The sequence below is a fragment of the Petromyzon marinus genome, unplaced genomic scaffold (genome assembly GCF_048934315.1).
Source record: "Petromyzon marinus isolate PM22_M1 ecotype Great Lakes invasive population unplaced genomic scaffold, UKy_Petmar_22M1.pri1.0 PM_G_Scaffold_14, whole genome shotgun sequence".
In the NCBI taxonomy this organism is placed as follows: domain Eukaryota; kingdom Metazoa; phylum Chordata; class Hyperoartia; order Petromyzontiformes; family Petromyzontidae; genus Petromyzon; species Petromyzon marinus.
This window is the reverse complement of record NW_027422695.1, coordinates 494,949-515,805: the sequence shown is the minus strand read 5'-3', so window position 1 is coordinate 515,805 and position 20,857 is coordinate 494,949. Positions and strand designations below refer to the sequence as shown.

The 20,857-nt window shown below is 52.7% G+C and overlaps 1 protein-coding gene across 1 annotated transcript; it reads left to right on the top strand.

The window, feature by feature from the left end:
• The first annotated feature begins 4,435 nt into the window (after positions 1-4,435).
• LOC142910179 (lysosomal thioesterase PPT2-like) lies at positions 4,436-19,949 on the top strand. The gene is made up of 8 exons (XM_076059857.1): positions 4,436-4,808; positions 6,335-6,482; positions 7,288-7,386; positions 13,220-13,324; positions 13,904-13,987; positions 14,468-14,552; positions 15,149-15,206; positions 18,903-19,949. Exons 1-8 carry the CDS (start codon positions 4,482-4,484, stop codon positions 19,044-19,046), a joined length of 1,050 nt encoding a protein of 349 aa, XP_075915972.1. The 5' UTR covers positions 4,436-4,481; the 3' UTR covers positions 19,047-19,949.
• The last annotated feature ends 908 nt before the right edge of the window (positions 19,950-20,857 follow it).

Sequence of the window (20,857 nt, the reverse complement as noted above, 5' to 3'; positions counted from 1 at the left end):
CGCATTTATTTTTTTTATAAAAAACGTTAGCGTCACGCACAGCGATTTGGCAGTTTACCCAGGACTAGTCCATCTATATTTTGAAAAGAGGAGGGGGGAGACGATTTTTTTTATAATGTATGCTGTCTGAAAGCCACTATAAGCGTGAACAATCAATTAAGAACTGAAATGGTTTATCAAATCTTTCCAATGATTGCTAAGATAGAATCCATCTTCTCGGTTGAAATTGTCTCTGTGCTTGTATATGTGGATAGCCTCATGAACGAATCTCTCATGGAAGCCAGATGGCTTACAAAGAACCTCTGTCTTGGAAAAGTCAATGGCATGTGAGCCTACTGAATTAGAACAATGATCTGCTACGGCCGAGGTGTTGGTCCTACCGTGTTTAAGGTCTGCTTTGTGTTCACGAATGCGGTCCGAGACATGGCGTTTGGTTTCTCCAATGTAACTACTACCACAGAGGCAACTTAGTTTGTAGACCAATTCTTCGACCACATCAATTCCATACACCCAGCCATCAGATTTACCATGGAAGTCGAAATAGATGGCAAGATACCTTTTTTGGATGTCCTAATTAAAAAGAGACCTGATGGTCTCTTTGTTAACAACACGCTTGCGTAATGGATTAATATTCTGTTGGGGGTTTTTTTTGTCCTCCCTCCTTTACCAGCCCAGCCAACTCACTCTTTCTCTCTTCCCTTATGTGGCAACTTCTAATTTATACAATTATACTTCCAAATGTGCATATCTTGTCTCCCGCTTTTTTTTCATGTGTTCCAAATAAAGACCAATTACAGTTGGAAAAAAGGAGCGAATGAAGGAGGTGGTGAGGGAATGATGAGCAGAATGAAGAGTCTTGTGATGAGTAGTGGTGGTAGTGTGAGTAGTGGTGGTGGTAGTGTGAGTAGTGGTGGTGGTAGTGTGAGTAGCAGTGGTAGTGTGAGTAGTAGTAGTGTGAGTAGTAGTATTAGTAGTGTGAGTAGTAGTAGTATTAGTAGTGTGAGTAGCAGTAGTAGTGTGAGTAGTAGTGGTGGTAGTGTGAGTAGTGGTGGTGGTAGTGTGATTAGTAGTGGTGGTGGTAGTGTGAGTAGTGGTGGTGGTAGTGTGACTAGTGGTAGTGTGAGTAGTAGTAGTGTGAGTAGTAGTATTAGTAGTGTGAGTAGTGGTAGTGTGATTAGTAGTGGTGGTGGTGGTAGTGTGAGTAGTTGTGGTAGTGTGAGTAGCAGTGGTGGTGGTAGTGTGAGTAGTGGTGGTGGTGTGAGTAGTGGTGGTGATAGTGTGATGAGTAGTAGTGGTGGTAGTGTGATTAGTGGTGGTGGTAGTGTGAGTAGCAGTGGTAGTGTGAGTAGTAGTAGTGTGAGTAGTAGTATTAGTAGTGTGAGTAGTAGTAGTATTAGTAGTGTGAGTAGCAGTGGTAGTGTGAGTAGTGGTGGTAGTGTGATTAGTAGTAGTGGTGGTTGTGTGAGTGGTGGTGGTAGTAGTGGTAGTACTAGTGGTAGTAGTAGTGGTAGTAGTAGTGGTATTAGTGGTGGTAGTCGTGGTGGTAGTAGTGGTGGTAGTAGTGTGAGTAGTGGTGTGAGGCGGCCTGTGGTGATAGTCCACGGACTGAGAGATGGACCTGGCAACTACCAGACCCTGGCACGGAGGGTGAGGGAGGTGAGTGGTGGTGGTGAGTGTGGCGAGTGTGGGGGGAGGGTGGTGAGTGTGTGGTCAGTGAGTGGTGTGTGTGCTGTGTGTGGTCTGTGTGGTGAGTGTGTGCTGGGTTTATGGATCTCTGTGTGATGAGTCTATGGGTCTCTGTGTGATGAGTCTGTGGGTCTCTGTGTGGTGAGTCTGTGGGTCTCTGTGTGATGAGTCTATGAGTCTCTGTGTGGTGAGTCTATGGGTCTCTGTGTGGTGAGTCTATGGGTCTCTGTGTGGTGAATCTATGAGTCTCTGTGTGGTGAGTCTATGGGTCTCTGTGATGAGTCTGTGGGTCTCTGTGATGAGTCTGTGGGTCTCTGTGATGAGTCTGTGGGTCTCTATGTGGTGAGTTTATGGGTCTCTGTGATGAGTCTATGTGTCTTCGTGTGACGATTCTATGGGTCTCTGTGTGATTATTCTATGGATCTTTGTGTGATGAATCTATGGCCACTCAAGCTAATTAACACTGGGACTCACCCCTTACCAAGATGGCCTCTACAAACTCATAGTTCATAGTTCATTTATTTGGTATAGCCCTGTGAGCCATTCGGCTCTTGAATCGGGTGCAACCGCAACAAACAAAAAACATGAACAAGAAAACATCTTAAAGTGATTTTGTGACTGTGCAAACAGAAAATACAGGAAAAAAAATCAAAATATTCCTGAAATAGCACCGTACACCAACGCTGTGTGCAAAAATCCCAGTGGGATGCAAGTCAAACAACAACAACCACAAGACAACTAAGATTAAGGCCATCAGTCTTACTCCGTACTACAATAAACAAAAACATGGCCAAAACAAAAACACTTTTCGAAATCACCAAAATAAAAGCCATAAATGCAATGTAACAGTGATCATAGGGACTGTGACCGAATTTTTAACAATAAACTACATAAATAAATTATAACACCAAAATCTAGGGCCATAATTTAGGCCACTGAATAGCAGTGGCAGCTAGGGTTGTACAACTCCTCTAGAGCAGTTTTGAGTGAAGATCTCATAGGTAGTGATTCAAGTTGCAGTTTATTGGCAATAGCATTCCAGACCCTGAGGGCATCAATAGCAAAAGCTCTTCCTCCAGTTTTTGTACGGCAATAGGGAATGTGAAGCTGGTAAATGAGCGAAGACCTGAGGTCAAATTTGTTCTTTGAAACAGAGAGGAGATCCAGTAGGTAGTCTGCGGAATTTTTTGTAAGTACATCGTGAATAAATAAGATCTGGTGCACAAGCCGTCGAACATTAAGAGATGTTAAGTTTGACCCAATGTAGAGATCACAGTGGTGAGTCCTATATGGGCAGTTCAATGCAAATCTTAAGGCCGAGTGATAGATGGAATCAAGCTTCTTCAGTACAGTACTTGGGGCTGATTTATACACGATGTCACAGTAGTCAAGTAGAGGCAGTATGGTAGCTTTTATCAATTCCAAACGGAACATTCGGGGGAAGCAGTGCTTGTGTCGATACAGAAAACCAATTTTTATTTTTGTCTTTTTACCAATATAGTGAATGTGATCTTCAAAACTAAGTTTTGAATCCAGGATGACCCCAAGATACTTATAGATCTTGACTTGCACATTAACATTGGGACTCACGCCTTACCAAGATGGCCTCTACAAGCTAATTAACATTGGGAATCACCCCTTACCAAGATGGCATCTACAAAGCTATTAACATTGGGACTCACCCCTTACTAAGATGGCCTCTCCAAGCTAATTAACATTGTGATTCACCAGGATGGCCTCTACAAGCTAATTAACATTGGGAATCACCCCTTACCAAGATTGCCTCTACAAACTCATTAACATTGGGACTCACCCCTTACTAAGATGGCCTCTCCAGGCTCATTAACATTGTGATTCACCAGGATGGCCTCTACAAGCTAATTAACATTGGGAATCACCCCTTACCAAGATGGCCTCTACAAACTAATTAACATTGGGACTCACCCCTTACCAAGATGGACTCTCCAAGCTAATTAACATTGTGATTCACCAGGATGGCCTCTGCAAGGTAATTAACATTGGGACGCACTCCTTACCAAGATGGCTTCGTGACGTTAAACAGCCAGCAGCGGCACCTCCCCTACTACCTAGAATGACGTCACGGCCGTCCACACATTGAGTCGGGATTAATGACGTCACGACTCTCCGAGCATTGACGCCTCCCCTACTAAACATGACGTCATGACCCCTATCAATAAACATTGAGACTCCCTCTACTAAAGATGACGTCATGACGCCCGTAAATAAACATTGACCCCAACCCTTCCGAGCGCGGATTAATGACGTCATACAATTACTATCGACAACCCCACCCTCCGGCTCGAGTGTTAATGACGTCATACAATGAACATCGACAGCCCTGCTCGAGTGTTAATGACGTTATACAATTCCTATCGTTACCCCCCTCCGGCTCGAGTGTTAATGACGTCATACAATGAACATCAACAGCCCTGCTCGAGTGTTAATGACGTCATACAATTACTATCGATACCCCCCTCCGGCTCGAGTGTTAATGACGTCATACAATGACCATCGACAGCCCCGCCCCACCTGGAGTCGACTTCCGCGGTTTGTTTTTTTGACAGCGGCCGCCTCGCTCCGCCTGGATAATTTATCTTTCATTCTTAGCGAGTCGACGGGGGAACGAAAGCAGGAGGGAAGGAGGGAGAGGGGAAGGAGGGAGGGAACGAAAGAAGGAGGAACGAGGGAAGGAGGGGGGACGAGGGAACGAAGGAGGGAGGGAGGGGGAAGGAGGGAGGGGGAAGGAAACAAGGAGGAACGAGGCAAGGAATGAAATGGAGAGAACGTCAGGGGCCAGAGTGGTGGTGGTGGCTGCGTTGTTGTTGTTGCTTCCGTTCGTTCCTTGGCTCGCAGCGGTGGCGAGGGAAGGAGGAGGAGCGAATGAAGGAGGTGGTGAGGGAATGATGAGTAGAATGAAGAGTCTTGTGATGAGTAGTGGTGGTAGTGGTGGTAGTAGTGGTGGTACTAGTGGTAGTAGTGGTGGTACTAGTAGTAGTGGTGGTAGTAGTGTGAGTAGTGGTGTGAGGCGGCCTGTGGTGATAGTCCACGGACTGAGAGATGGACCTGGCAACTACCAGACCCTGGCACGGAGGGTGAGGGAGGTGAGTGGTGGTGGTGAGTGTGGTGAGTGTGGGGTGAGGGTGGTGAGTGTGTGGTGAGTGGTGTGTGCTGTGTGTGGTGACTGTGGTGAGTGAGTGAGTGGTGTGTGTGTGCTGGGTTTATGGGTCTCTGTGATGAGTCTATGGGTCTCTGTGTGATGAGTCTATGGGTCTCTGTGATGAGTCAATGGGTCTCTTTGATGAGTCTGTGGGTCTCTGTGTGATGAGTCTATGGGTCTATGTGATGAGTCTATGGGTCTCTGTGTGGTGAGTCTATGGGTCTCTGTGTGATGAGTCTATGGGTCTCTTTGTGGTGAGTCTATGGGTCTCTGTGTGATGAGTCTATGGGTCTCTTTGTGGTGAGTCTATGGGTCTCTGTGTGGTGAGGCTATGGGTCTCTGTGTGGTGAGTCTATGGGTCTCTGTGTTGTGAGTCTATGGGTCTCTGTGTGATGAGTCAATGGGTCTCTGTGTGATGAGTCTATGGGTCTCTTTGTGGTGAGTCTATGGGTCTCTGTGTGGTGAGTCTATGGGTCTCTGTGTGGTGAGTCTATGGGTCTCTGTGTGTGGTGAGTCTATGGGTCTCTGTGTGATGAGTCTGTGGGTCTCTGTGTGGTGAGTCTATGGGTCTCTGTGTGGTGAGTCTATGGGTCTCTGTGTGATGAGTCTATGGGTCTCTGTGTGGTGACTCTGTGGGTCTCTGTGTGATGAGTCTATGGGTCTCTGTGTGGTGAGTCTATGGGTCTCTGTGTGTGGTGAGTCTATGGGTCTCTGTGTGATGAGTCTGTGGATCTCTGTGTGATGAGTCTGTGGCTCTCTGTGTGATGAGTCTATGGGTCTCTGTGTGATGAGTCTATGGGTCTCTGTGTGGTGAGTCTATGGGTGTCTGTGTGGTGAGTCTATGGGTCTCTGTGTGACGAGTATGTGGGTCTCTGTGTGATGAGTCCATGGGTCTCTGTGTGGTGAGTCTGTGGGTCTCTGTGTGGTGAGTCTATGGGTGTCTGTGTGAGTGAGTCTGTGGGTGTCTGTGTGACGAGTCTGTGGGTCTCTGTGTGATGAGTCTATGGGTCTCTGTGTGATGAGTCTATGAGTCTCTGTGTGATGAGTCTATGGGTCTCTGTGTGATGAGTCTATGGGTCTCTGTGTGATGAGTCTATGGGTCTCTGTGTGTTGAGTCCATGGGTCTCTGTGTGGTGAGTCTGTGGGTCTCTGTGTGTTGAGTCCATGGGTCTTTGTGTGGTGAGTATGTGGGTCTCTGTGTGGTGAGTCTGTGGGTCTCTGTGTGGTGAGTCTATGGGTCTGTATGTGATGAGTCTATGGGTCTCTATGGGTCTCATCATGATGATGATACTACTGATGATGATACTACTGATGATGATGATACTACTGATGATGATACTACTGATGATGATGCTACTACTACTGATGATACTGATGATACTACTGATAATGATGATGATACTTCTGATGATGATGATACTACTGATGATGATGCTACTGCTACTAATGCTGCTGCTGCTGCTAGTGCAGGCCCTGCCTGGGACCCCAGTCGTGGTGCTTGGCGCCTTCAGCGATGACGTCAGCATCATGGCTCTCTGGAGGCAGCTCAGGTCTTTCTGGAGGGAGATGGAGCGAGTCAACTCCAGCCACGGACTCACCATCATCTGTGTATCGCAAGGTGGTGGTGGTGATGGTGATGGCAGTGGTGGTGGTGGTGATGGTGGTGATGGCAGTGGTGGTGGTGGTGATGGTGGTGGTGGGGGTGGTGATGGTGGTGATGGTGGTGGTGGGGGTGGTGGTGGTGATGGTGGTGGTGGTGGGGGTGGTGATGGTGGTGATGGTGGTGATGGGGGTGGTGGTAGTGATGGTGGTGGGGGTGGTGGTGGGGGTGGTGATGGTGTTGGTGGTGATGGTGGTGTTGGTGGTGATGGTGGTGGTGGTGGTGGTGGTAGCAGTGGTGGTGGTGGTGATGGTGATGGTGATGTCGGTGGTGATGGTGATGGTAGTGGTGATGGCAGTGGTGGTGGTGGGGGTGATGGTGGTGATGATGGTGGTGGTGGTGATGGCAGTGGTGATGGTGGTGGGGGTGGTGGTGGTGATGGCAGTGGTGGTGGTGGTGATGGTGGTGGCAGGGGTGGTGTGGTGGTGATGGGGTGGTGGTGATGGTGGTGATGGTGGTGGTGATGGTGGTGATGATGTCGGTGGTGATGGTGGTGGGGGTGGCGGTGGTGGGGTGGTGGTGATGGTGGTGGTGGTGTCGGTGGTGATGTTGGTGATGGTGATGTCGGTGGTGATGGTGGTGGTGGTGATGGTGGTGTTGGTGGTGGTGGAGATGGTGGTGGTGTTGGGGGTGATGGGGGTGGTGTTGATGGTGGTGTTGGTAGTGGGGGTGGTGGTGATGGTGGTGGTGGGGTGGTGATGGTGGGGGGGTGATGGTGATGTTGATGGTGATGTTGACGGTGATGTTGATGGTGTTGATGTAGGGGCGATGGTGTGTCGAGCTATCCTCTCCATGGTTCACCATCACAGAGTTCACACCTTCATCTCCCTGGGAGGTCCACTGATGGGAGTCTATGGAGGAGGTGCGGACACACAGACACACACACACAGACACACACACATACAACAACAACAACAACCGCCATTCGCCACTAAGTGGCGGTGACGTCACCACGACGCTTGTGCCAGGCTATGTGCACCCTGAGGCCACGTGAAGTGTCGAACGCCCGCTGGCAGGAGGTCACGGGGCAGACCCAGGTGCCACGGGTCGACTGACTGAGATGACTGGCTGATGCACCACCTGTGCCCCCTACTGTGCCAACCTGCTGTGCTTTAGCCACCCGGCGCTCCGCTCGCTGTTGTGAGCGTCGCTCCTCCGCCCTCCGTTGTTGTTGGAGGGCGACTGCCTCCAACTGCCCAGTAGCATCCTTCACGAGCCTCCTCCACAGAGGCCGATCTTGACACCGCTGGTACCAGTCATCGGCAAGTCCACTCAGCTCCACGTCCTCCTGTACCACATCACTCCATCTCTTCTCTAGCCCGTGCCGCGCCCGCTTAGCCCCCTCAATCCGGCCAAACAAAAGCTGTTTCGGCATGCGGTGGCTGGGCATGCGGGCTACATGACCCAGCCATCGCAGCCTTGCCTGCCGGAGGAGCTCACCGATGGGACCCTGCCCAGATCTTTCAAGGATGTGTGAGCTCCTCACACAATCCAGTCTGGTTAAACCCAGGATGGATCGTAGGCAGGCCAGCCTAAATGTTTCCAACCGGCGAAGATGTTCCATTAGGGGGGTCCACGTTTCGCAAGCGTAGAGAAGGGAGGGAATGACCGTGGCCGAGAAGACCTGAAGCTTAGTGCGGAGCGACAGACCAGGTAGCTTCCACACAGCGTTACGCAACCTATGAAAAGATATTGCCGCTCAACTGATTCGGAGTGAGACCTCTGCTGTTAAACTGGAGCCAGTCATAAGCACACTGCCCAGGTATGGGAAACTCTCCACTCTCTCCACAACTGCCCCATCACCGATTGGGAGTTGTGGGGGTGGAGTGTCCGATGGTACAAAATACCCAGGCAGGTGCTTAGTTTTGGTGGGGCTGATGGTAAGGCCCCACCTCTTAGTGACACGCTCCAGTCTCAGCAGCAGCGTCTCCAACTCCTCCTCTGACTGAGCAGCTATTACCAAGTCATCAGCATACATAACGTGGTTGAGCAATAGGGAGCCATCCCTTGACCGCACCCGGGCATCGATTAGCCTCCCATTATATCTGTACCATATGGAGATTCCCCCGGTACAGCTATTGAAGGCTTCACGAACCACGTGGTCAAAATAGATGTTAAATAATGTGGGAGCCAGAGGACATCCCTGTCGCACCCCAAGGTGTACAGGGAATGGCTCTGACTCCCGGCCACGTAGTTTTACCCGGGCCCGCTCACCATCATGAAGGTCCTTAATGATCGTGAGCAGAGGGTCAGGTACTCCAAAAGCACGAAGAACGACCCAGAGCCCAGGCCTACTGATGGTATCATAGGCCTTGACCAGGTCAATAAAGCAGAGATGTAGGTCTTGTTGGAATTCCCTACACCTCTGCTGTAGCAGGCGGACAGAAAATATGGCATCTGTGCAGGACCGCCCTTTCCTGAAACCGCATTGGGGCTCCGCAAGCCTCTCCTCAGCGTGCCTGGCAAGGCGATGCTGAATAATCCTTGCCAGGACCTTTCCCGGCACACTGAGGAGTGAGATGCCCCTGTAGTTGTTACAGTCTGTGCGGTCCCCCTTCTTAAAAAGGGGGACCACCAGGGCATCCTTCCAATCCTGCGGAACCCGTCCAGTGGTCCAGACTGTTGTTATGATGTCATATAGGGCAGTCTGTGCACAAACGCCACCCTCCCTCAGCATTTCGCTTGGGAGATCATCTCTGCCCGCTGCCTTTCCTGGTCTCAGACTCCGGATCGCCTTCAATACTTCCTCAGCAGATGGCACCTCAGCCAGCCACTCACAGGGGGTGACTTCATCCAATATTTGAGGCACCGCAGCCTCAGCAGGGTCATCCTCACTTTGTGCCACGATGTTTTCCTGGCTGAGGGATTTTCCCTCCCCCAGGACCTCACAGAAATGCTCAGCAAATCTGTGAACCTGTTCCTGGGGGTCGGAAATTGGATCACCGTTTTTTCCCCTAATGATGGTAATAGGTGTGGCGCTGCAGGTTACTTTTTTGATGGAGTTAAATAGAGATTTGTGATCACGGGCCACTGAGGCAGACTCCATCTCCTCAGCAACCCGCGACCACCACCCATCCTTGCAGCACCTCACAGCTCTCCGAACCTCCGAGCGAAGGCTGCGGTAAGCCTCCTCATTCTCTGACGTGGGATTCTGTAGCCGATGACAGTGGGCCTGTCGCTTTTTCTCAACCATCCTGAACAACTCCTCTGTCATCCAGGGTGTCTGGGGAGGTCTGGACCGCGTACCCAAAGCAGCCATTGCAGCTGCATGAGTCACAGTCCTAAACCTCGCCCATTTACCCTCGACATCAGGAGGAGTCGGGGACGATGCCAATCCCAGCCGCAAGCGATGATGAAATTCTCGCTTGCAACTTTCATCAGATAACTGAGACCAGGCCACTTTAGGTTGGAATGGGGTCCTGGGTGTACACCCACCACCGGAGTGGAAGAATGGCAGGCGCATCTTACAGATGACTAGTCGATGGTCAGAGGGCAGATCAGCTCCACGGTAGGTCCTGGTGTCAAGGACATGGGCTCGCATTCGCTGGTCCGTCACTATGTAGTCCAGCAGATGTTCTTGCTTGGACCCGGCATGCATCCATGATGTTGTGTGGATGCGCCGATGCCGGAACAGCGTGTTGGTAATTACAAGCCCATGGGCTGCACAAAAATCTAGCAGCCTCCTACCGTTGTTATTGAGCTGATCTGGCCCATGCCCTCCAATCACTCCAGACCAGGTGCCAGTATCATGACCAACTCGGGCATTGAAGTCACCCAACATGATGACTCTATCCCGAGGGGCCACTTTAGCCAGCACCTGTGACAGGAGGTCATAGAAGGCATCTGACTCATCGGCTTTGCCTGCATCCCTCCACGGATGTTCATCTTCGGTGGGGGCATAAGTAACCACGACCACCATTCCTCGCCTCCGGTTGATGGGAAGGCGAGCCCAAAGTAGCCTGGGGCTTACAGCTTCCCACACCTCACCGCCACGCTCCCACGCCCCCTTCATTCTTTTGTTCAAAAGAAGACCCACACCCTGTTGTTTGGCAGTCTGCTGCCCCGAGTAGAGGACTGTCCACCCCTCATAGTGGCAGGAGCCAGAGCCGGTCCACCGGACCTCCTGAATGCCGCATAGATCCAGGCGGTACCGGTCCAGCTCCCGACAGAGGAGTGGCAGCCTCTCCTCTGCAGTGAGCATTCGAACATTCCACGTGGCCACCCGTAGTGGCTTTTCGTTGTTTCTGGAGTAGCCCCGAGGGTAGGTATTCAATCTCCTGGCTCCGCCAATTGGGGTTTGGCCAGGAGACGTCATAGACGCCTGGCCCCCCGGGGCCTCCGGCACAAGCTTAGTTGTTACATATTTCAGTTTAATTCGTGGTTTTGTGGTAATTAATTGAAGGTGGAGGGGTTACCAGCCCCTCGCACCCGTCCAGAGCCCCCGTTTAGCCCCTGTGGTGGACACATATGCCATGAGGGGAGGAGCCAATCAAAATTGGAACTCCCCCCACAGCGCTGTCCACGACAGAGTTGCCCGTCCGGCACCGCGAGGAGGTAGGGGGTTGTTTTGCCGGACACACATACAGACACACACACACAGACACACACACAGACACACACACACATACAGACACACACATACATATACATACAGACACACACATATACAGACATACACACACACACAGACACACACACATACAGACACAAACACATACATACATACAGACACTCACAGACACACACAAAGACACACACACAGACACACACACAGACACACACAGACACACACAAAGACACACACACAGAGACACAGACACACACATAGAAACACAGACACTCACATAGAGACACAGACACATAGCCACACACAGAGACACTCGCACATAGATACACAGACACACACACAGATAAACAGACAGACACACATACACTCGCACAGACACTCACACACACACAGATACAGACAAACACAGACACACAGACTCAGAGACACAGATTCACACACAGATACAGACAAACATACACAGCACTCACACATACACAGAGACACAGACAGACAGATTCACACACAGATACCCCGAGATATACTCATACAGAGAATTTGTGTCTCACCGTGTATCTGTGTCTCCCCGTGTCTCACCGTGTCTCCCTATGTCTTCCCGTGTCTCAACGTGTCTCCCCCTATCTCCGTGTGTCTCCCCGTGTCTCCACGCCTCTCCCCGTGTCTCCCTGAGTCTCACCGTGTCTCCCCGCGTTTTTCCATGTCTCCCCATGTCTCCCTGTGTCTCCGTGTGTGTCTCACCCTTTCTCCCCGTGTCTCCCTGTCTCCCTGTGTCTCCCTGTGTCTCCGTGTGTGTCTCACCCTGTCTCCCCGTGTCTCCCCGTGTCTCCGTGTATGTCTCACCCTGTCTCCCCGTGTCTCCCCGTGTGTCTCCGTGTGTGTCTCACCCTGTCTCCCCGTGTCTCCCTGTGTCTCCGTGTGTGTCTCACCCCGTCTCCCCATGTCTCCCTGTGTCTCCGTGTGTGTCTCACCCTGTCTCCCCGTGTCTCCCTGTGTCTCCGTGTGTGTCTCACCCTGTCTCCCCGTGTCTCCCCGTGTGTCTCCGTGTGTGTCTCACCCCATCTCCCCGTGTCTCCCCGTGTGTCTCCGTGTGTGTCTCACACCGTCTCCCCGTGTCTCCCTGTGTCTCCGTGTGTCTCACCCCGTCTCCCCGTGTCTCCCTGTGTCTCCGTGTGTGTCTCACCCTGTCTCCCCGTGTCTCCCTGTCTCCGTGTGTGTCTCACCCTGTTTGCCCGTGTCTCCCTGTGTCTCCGTGTGTGTCTCACCCTGTCTCCCCGTGTCTCCCTGTGTCTCCGTGTGTGTCTCACCCTGTCTCCCCGTGTCTCCCTGTGTCTCCGTGTGTGTCTCACCCCGTCTCCCCGTGTCTCCCTGTGTCTCCGTGTGTGTCTCACCCTGTCTCCCCGTGTCTCCCTGTGTCTCCGTGTGTGTCTCACCCTGTCTCCCCGTGTCTCCCTGTGTCTCCGTGTGTGTCTCACCCTGTCTCCCCGTGTGTCTCCGTGTGTGTCTCACCCTGTCTCCCCGTGTCTCCCCGTGTCTCACCCTGTCTCCCCGTGTCTCCCCGTGTCTCCGTGTGTGTCTCACCCCGTCTCCCCGTGTCTCCCTGTGTCTCCGTGTGTGTCTCACCCTGTCTCCCTGTGTTTCCGTGTGTCTCACCCTGTCTCACCCTGTCTCCCTGTGTCTCCGTGTGTGTCTCACCCCGTCTCCCCGTGTCTCCCTGTCTCCGTGTATGTCTCCCTGTGTCTCCCCGTGTCTCCCTGTGTGTCTCCGTGTGTGTCTCACCCTGTCTTCCCGTGTCTCCGTGTGTCTCCGTGTGTGTCTCACCCTGTCTCCCCCTGTCTCCCCGTGTGTCTCCGTGTGTGTCTCACCCTGTCTCCCCGTGTCTCCCTGTGTCTCCGTGTGTGTCTCACCCTGTCTCCCCGTGTCTCCCCGTGTGTCTCACCGTGTGTTTCTCACCCTGTCTCCCTGTGTCTCCGTGTGTGTCTCACCCCGTCTCCCCGTGTCTCCCTGTCTCTGTGTGTGTCTCACCCTGTCTCCCCGTGTCTCCGTGTGTGTCTCACCCTGTCTCCCCGTGTCTCCCTGTGTCTCCGTGTGTGTCTCACCCTGTCTCCCCGTGTCTCCCCGTGTGTCTCAGAGCCTCTGTGGGTTCAGAGCGCCTTCCCCTGGTTGCTGTCCGTGATCTCCGCCCTCTGCTACTGGCGTCTGGGACAGGAGGTGTCCGTTTGTAACTACTGGCACGGTACGCGTGGGGGGAGACTTGTGGGGGGGAGACTCGTGGGGGGGAGACGCGTGGGGGGAGACACCGGGGAGAGATGGGGAGACATGGGGAGACGCGTGGGGGGAGACACGGAGATACGGGGGAGACATGGGGAGACGCGTGGGGGGAGACACGGGGGAGAGATGGGGAGACATGGGGAGATGCGTGGGGGGAGACATGGGGGAGACGCTTGCAGACGCATTGGGGGAGACGCGTGGGGGGGAGATGCATGGGGGGAGACACCGTGAGGTGAGGGGGGAAGAGACACGGGGGAGATTCTGGGAGATGCGAGGAGACACGGGGGAGACACGGGGGAGACACGGGGGAGATGCTGGCAGATGCGTGGCGGGAGACGCGTTGGGGGGAGACGCAGGGGAGACGCGGGGAGATATGGGGAGACATGGGGGAGAAACGGGGGAGACGCAGGGGAGACACGAGGGAGACACGGGGGAGACACAGGGGAGACGCGGGGAGATATGAGGAGACACGGGGAGACACGGGGAGATGTGGGGACACAGACCCAGTGATCCATGCTCATGTCTCTCTCCTCTCCCACCCCAGACCCAACCCAGCAGCAGCGTTACCTGCAGAAGAACCTGTTCCTGCCCATCATCAATAACGAGACGCCTCACCGCATGGCTCACGGTGATGGGCACACACACAGACGCCATCTTGCTTAGGGGACGGGCTGCCATCTTGGTCAGGGGATGGGCTGCCATCTTGCTCAGGGGACGGGCTGCCATCTTGCTCAGGGGATGGGCTGCCATTTTGCTCAGGGGACAGGCGGCCATTTTGCTCAGGGGACACGCGGCCATCTTGCATCGTGCTCAGGGGACGGGCTGCCATCTTTGTAAGGGGCGGGTTGCCATCGTACTCGTCAGGATCGGGAGATCGAACCCACGACCTCTCGTGTACCAGGTGATGTAGTCAACATCTCCTAGCCACTGTGATGATGATGAGACAGAGATGCAGACTTGGTCTTGGATCGAACTCACATACCAGGCGAGGTAGTCAACATTTCACCACAAAGAGAGCGAGAGACGCAGACTCGGGGTCCGAGATCGAACCCACGAACCTCCCGCGTACCAGGCGAGGCAGTCAACATCCTCCCTCCTCCCTCTGCAGTGTTCAAGAGAAACTTTGTGCAGCTGAGGCGTCTCGTGCTGGTAGGAGGCTCGGGGGACGGGGAGCTGAGACCGTGGCAGACGAGGTGAGGTCCCTCTATGGGCTTTATCCGCTGCTGGATTGAAGGCGCACCCGGTGCGGTGCCGGTACGGTGCCGGTGCGGTGCTGGTGCGGTGCCGGTGACAGTGCGGTGACAGTGCGGTTCGGTTGCTGATGTGGTAGTGGCGGTGGTGGTGGGTTCATTGTTAAAACGGTATGAATAGGCTGAAGATGATGGTTATGATGACGGTGGTGCTGATGATTCTGATGACGGTGGTGCTGATGATATTGATGATGATGTTGATGGTGGTGCTGATGATGATGGTGGTGGTGCTGATGATGCTGGTGGTGGTGCTGATGATGGTGGTGGTGCTGATGATGATGGTGGTGCTGATGATGGTGGTGCTGATGATGATGTTGATTATGATGATGTTGCTGCTGATGATTCTGATGACGGTGGTGCTGATGATATTGATGATGATGTTGATGGTGGTGCTGATGGTGGTGGTACTGATGATGATGGTGGTGCTGATGATGATGTTGATTATGATGATGTTGCTGCTGATGTAGATGATGATGTTGATGATGCTGGTGATGGTCCTGATTATGTTGATTATGATGTTGGTGATGTTGCTGTTGCAGTTTATTTGGATTCTTTGACAGCAACGCTTCTACAGTTATCGACATGGTCAATCAGCCTGTAAGAGACTCACACACACACTTACATACACAACAACAACCGCCATTCGCCATTACATACACACACACTCATACACTCATACACACACACTTACACAACAACAACAACCGCCATTTGCCACTAAGTGGCAGTGACGTCTCCACGACACTTATGCCAGGCTATGTGCACCTTGAGGCCACGTGAAGTGTCGAACGCCTGCTGGCAGGAGGTCACGGGGCAGACCCAGTTGCCACGGGTCGACTGACTGAGATGACTGGCTGATGCACCACCTGTGCCCCCTACTGTGCCAACTTGCTGTGCTTTTGCCACCCGGCGCTCCGCTCGTTGTTGTGAGCGTCGCTCCTCTCCCCTACGTTGTTGTTGGAGGGCGACTGCCTCCAACTGCCCAGTAGCGTCCTTCACGAGCCTCCTCCACAGAGGCCGATCTTGACACCGCTGGTACCAGTCATTGGCAAGTCCACTCAGCTCCACGTCCTCATGGACCACATCACTCCATCTCCTCTCTAGTCCGTCCCGCGCCCGTTTAGCCCCCTTTATCCGGCCGAACAAAAGCTGTTTCGGCATGCGGTGGCTGGGCATGCGGGCTACATGACCCAACCAACGCAGCCTTGCCTGCCAGAGGAGCTCACCGATGGGACCTTGCCCAGCTCTTTCAAGGATTTGTGAGCTCCTCACACAATCCAGCCTGGTTAAACCCAGGATGGATCGTAGGCAGGCCAGCTTAAATGTTTCTAACCGGTGAAGATGTTCCATTAGGGGGTTCCACGTTTCGCAAGCGTAGAGAAGGGAGGGAATGACTCTGGCCGAGAAGACCTGAAGCTTCGTGCGGAGCGACAGACCAAGTAGCTTCTACACAGCGTTACGCAACCGATGAAAAGATAATGCCGCTCGACTGATTCGGAGTGAGACCTCTGCTGTTAAACCTTAAAGAGGGGGACCACCAGGGCATCCTTCCAGTCCTGCGGAACCCGTCCAGTGGTCCAGACTGTTGTTATGATGTCATGTAGGGCAGTCTTTGCACAAACGCCACCCTCCCTCAGCATTTCGCTTGGGAGATCATCTCTGCCCAGTGCCTTTCCTGGTCTTAGACTCTGGATCGCCTTCAGTACTTCCTGAACAGATGGCACCTCAGACAGCCACTCACAGGGGGTGACTTCTTCCGATATTTGAGGCACCGCAGCCTTGGCTGGGTCATGCCCACTTTGTCCCATGGTATTATCCTGGCTGAGAGATGTCCCCTCCCCTAGGACCTCACAGCAATGCTCATGAAATCTGCAAACCTATTCCTGGGGGTCGGAGATTGGATCACTGTTCTTTCCTCTGATGGTAATAGGTGTGGCTCTGCAGGTTACTTTTTGATGGAATTAAAGAGCGATTTGTGATCGCGGGCCACTGAGGCAGACTCATCTCCTCAGCAACCCGCGACCACCACCCGTCCTTGCAGCGCCTCATGGCTCTCCGAACCTCTGAGCAAAGGCTGCGGTAAGCCTCCTCATTCTCCCGACGTGGGATGCTGTAGCCGATGAGAGTGGGCCTGTCGCTTTTTCTCAGCCAGCTTGAACACCTCCTCTGTCAGCCAGGGTCTCTGGGGAGGTCTGGACCGTGTACCCAAAGCAGCCATTGCAGCCTCATGAGTCACAGTTCTAAACCTCGCCCATTTACCCTCGACATCAGGAGGAGTGGGGAACGATGCCAACCCCAGCCTCAAGCGATGATGAAATTCTTGCTTGCAACTTTCAACAACTAGCTGAGACCATGCCACTAAGGGTTTGAATGGGGTCCTGGGTGAACCCCCACCACTAGAGTGGAAGAATGGCAGGCACATCTTACAGATGACAAGTCGATGGTCAGTGGGCAGATCAGCTCCACGGTAGGTCCTGGTGTAAAGGACATGGGCCCGCATCTGCTGTTCCGTCACGATGTAGTCCAGCAGATGTTCTTGCTTGGACCCAGCATGCATCCATGATGTTGTGTGAATGCGCCGATGCCGGAACAGCGTGTTGGTAATTACAAGACCATGGGCTGCACCAAAAAACTAGCAGCCTCCTGCCGTTATTGAGCTGATCTGGCCCATGCCTTCCAATCACTCCAGACCAGGTGCCAGCATCATGACCAACTCGGTCATTTAAGTTTCCCAACAAGATGACTCTATCCCGAGGGGCCACTTTAGCTAGCACCTGTGACAGGAGGTCATAGAAGGCATCTGACTCATCGGCCTTGCCTGCATCCCTTCACGGATGTTCGTCTTCAGTGGGGGCATAAGTAACCACAACCAACTCTGGTTGATGGGAAGGCGAGCCCAAAGTAGCCTGGGGCTTACAGGTTCCCACACCTCACCGCCACGCTCCCACGCCCCCTTCATTCTTTTATTCAGAAGAAGAGCCACAACCTGTTGTTTGGCAGTCTCCTGCCCCGAGTAGAGGACTGTCCACCCTTCATGGTGGCATGAGCCAGAGCTGGTCCACCGGACCTCCTGAATACCACAGAGATCCAGACGGTACCGGTCCAGCTCCCAACAGAGGAGTGGCAGCCTCTCATCTGCAGTGAGCGTTCGAACATTCCATGTGGCCACACGTAGTGGCTTTTTGTTGTTTCTAGAGGAGCCCTGAGGGTAAATATTCAATCTCCTGGCTCCGCCAAATGGGGTTTGGCCAGGAGATGTCATAGACGCTTGTCCACCCGGGGCCTCCGGCACAAGCTTATTAATAAATAAATAAACACATAAATAAATCCCCCGTGGTTTAACGGTAATTAATTGAAGGTGGAGGGGTTACCAGCCCCTCGCACCCGTCCAGAGCCCCCATTTGGCCGCTGTGGTGGTCACAAATGCCATGAGGGGAGGAGCCAATCGGAATTGGCAGCGTTGCCCGTCCGGCACCACGAGGAGGTAAGGGGTTGATTTGCCAGACATACACACACACTTACACACTCATACACTCACTCACACACTCGCAGACCCACTCACACACTCACTAACTCTGTATCTTTGTGTATCTTTATCTGTGTGTATGTGTCTGTATATATAATATATCTGTGTGTCGCTGTATATGTGTGTCTGTGTGTGTATGTGTGTACCTGTGTGGGGAGCGATAGTGTAGCGGTTAGCGCTACGCTGCGCTATGAACCTGGCGACCCGGGTTCGATTCTCGCTCACAACCAACACCAGTGTCGATTATCTGAACCGGTCCTGGGCTTCCCCTAGATCGACTCAGCCTGAAATGAGTACCTGGTGCGGTGTGTAAACATTGCCACTAGGGAGACAAAGGCGGTCGGGCGTGGTGCTGGCCACCCACCCCGTGTACCATTTCGGCCTTCATAGGTGCTCGCTAACAGCACTTGCCCCTACAGTCTGTTAAGGCTATATGGGGGATCTTTGTCTTTTATCTTTGTGTGTACGTGTGTGTATGTATGTGTGTATGTATCTGTATTTATAATATATCTGTTTGTATCTGTGTGTCTGTATGTGTCTTTGTATCTGTGTGTCCGTGTCTACGCATCTGCATATAATGTATCTTGCGTGTATGTGTGTATCTGTATATAATGTGTGTATCTGTGTGTGTCTCCATGTGTTGTGTGTGTCCGTGTGTACGCATCTGCGTATAATGTATCTTGTGTGCATATCTCCCAAGCGCCACTTGCTGCTGGTGGCCTGCTTACACTACCTGGGGTACCTTTACCTGTGCCCCCCTCTTCCAGGTCTACGTCCAGGATCTGTTTGGCCTGCGGACGCTGGACAGGAGGGGAGGTCTGGTCACCTGCTCCGTGCCAGGGGTGGTGCACAAGGCGTGGGTCCATAGCGAAACGGCCTTCGTGCGATGTATACAGCCTCACCTCACGTAGACAGAGACCCGGGGAGAGAGACACGGGCAAGCAGACGCGGGGAGAGGTAGACACGGGGAGAGGGAGACACGGGGAGAGAGAGAGACACGAGGAGAGAGAGACAAGGAGATATGGGGAGACACGGGGAGAGAGACACGGGGACAGAGACACAGAGACATGGGGAGAGAGACACGGGGAGACACAGCGAGAGAGAGACACAGAGAGAGAGAGAGACACGGGGAGGAAGACAGGGGTAGTATGTGTCTGTGTGTCTGTCTGCATGCCTGTCTGTGTGTGTCTGTGTGTCTGTCTGTGTGTCTGAGTGTCTGTGTGTGTCTGTGTGTCTGTCTCTGTGTGTGTCTGTGTGTATGTGTGTGTAGAGATAGGGGTAGGAGTAGAGCGTTCATTTTGCTTCAGATGTCTCAATGGGGTTTAAATTCCCCCCCTGGGTAGAATCCACGTCAGTTACTGTCACGTCACGGCCATTTTCATAACGTTACAGGAACGCACGCACACACATACACACCCACACACACGCACCACGCACACACACACGCACCACACACACACCACACACCCACACACCCACACACACGCACCACACACCACACACACGCACCACACACACACCACACACACGCACCACACACACACCCACACACACGCACCACACACCCACACACACACGCACCACACACACACACACGCACCACACACACGCACACACATACACACCCGCACACCCCACACACACGCACCACACATACACACCCACACCCCTCACACACCCACACACACGCACCACACACACCCACACACACGCACCACACATACACACGCACCACACACACACACCACACATACCTAACCAGTCCGTGTGGCCGCGTGTAAGAGCCTGTCCTGCAATAAAGTTAACTATAAATACTTGCCGGTCCGTTTCATTTTTATCTAAAACGCTGCCCAGGTCACCAACGACTGCACAAAAACAAAACATTTGGGTCCACGTTAAGAATGACCTGCGTCACCGTCATGTAATCAATATTACTGGCCGCAGAGCGGGGGCTGAACAGTGCTGCCCTTGCCTCTTTGGACCAGAGGTCACTGCAAGGGATGTGTCAGAAGTAGCTCTGTGGTATCCAATTCCGTGGGCCAGCCAACGTGAAAACGAAAGGTTGCACTGCTTTGCGAGAGATTGGAATACTTAAAGTCTCAAGATACCGATCGAGATAAAATGACATTTCATCTAAAGCTGTGCTAGTTTTAAAAAAAAGAAAAAGATTTGCCAAACACAAATGAGGGACTCCTGAATTAGCTTCTTGTCATCCAACTGCCGTCTGTACCCTGTCTTTTGGAAGACCAGCAGGCACTTGCTGTTGCCTGGCAATTCCACCAGAATAGAACGGGGGTAAGAAAAAGTTAAAGTACATTTTTAAAGATGGACCTCGTTCATACTGGTCAGTGCACACACCACACCTGATGTATATAACCTATATTCGCATTCTAATGTTACATTTCAGATAAACGGAGCAAAGAAACGAACACCTACAATACAAAGGTTTAAAAAGATAGTATGCTTTTGAAATTGAAACGGCGCCACGAATTGCAGCAACTGATCAAACTGCCCAAGGTGCAAGGGGTGGGTGAGTAGCTGAACTCGGACTCGCCATCCTCTGGAGACGCAAGCCATTGGCGAGCGCCAGCTGCTGGAGCATGCTGACATCCTGCAGTCCCCACTCCGGGTTCCTGGCACGACAACCACAGGGGCTAGCAATCCTCACCTGCCATCAACGCCCATCCACCCACCCCGCCAGCGATGTGGCCCGCGTGGAGCT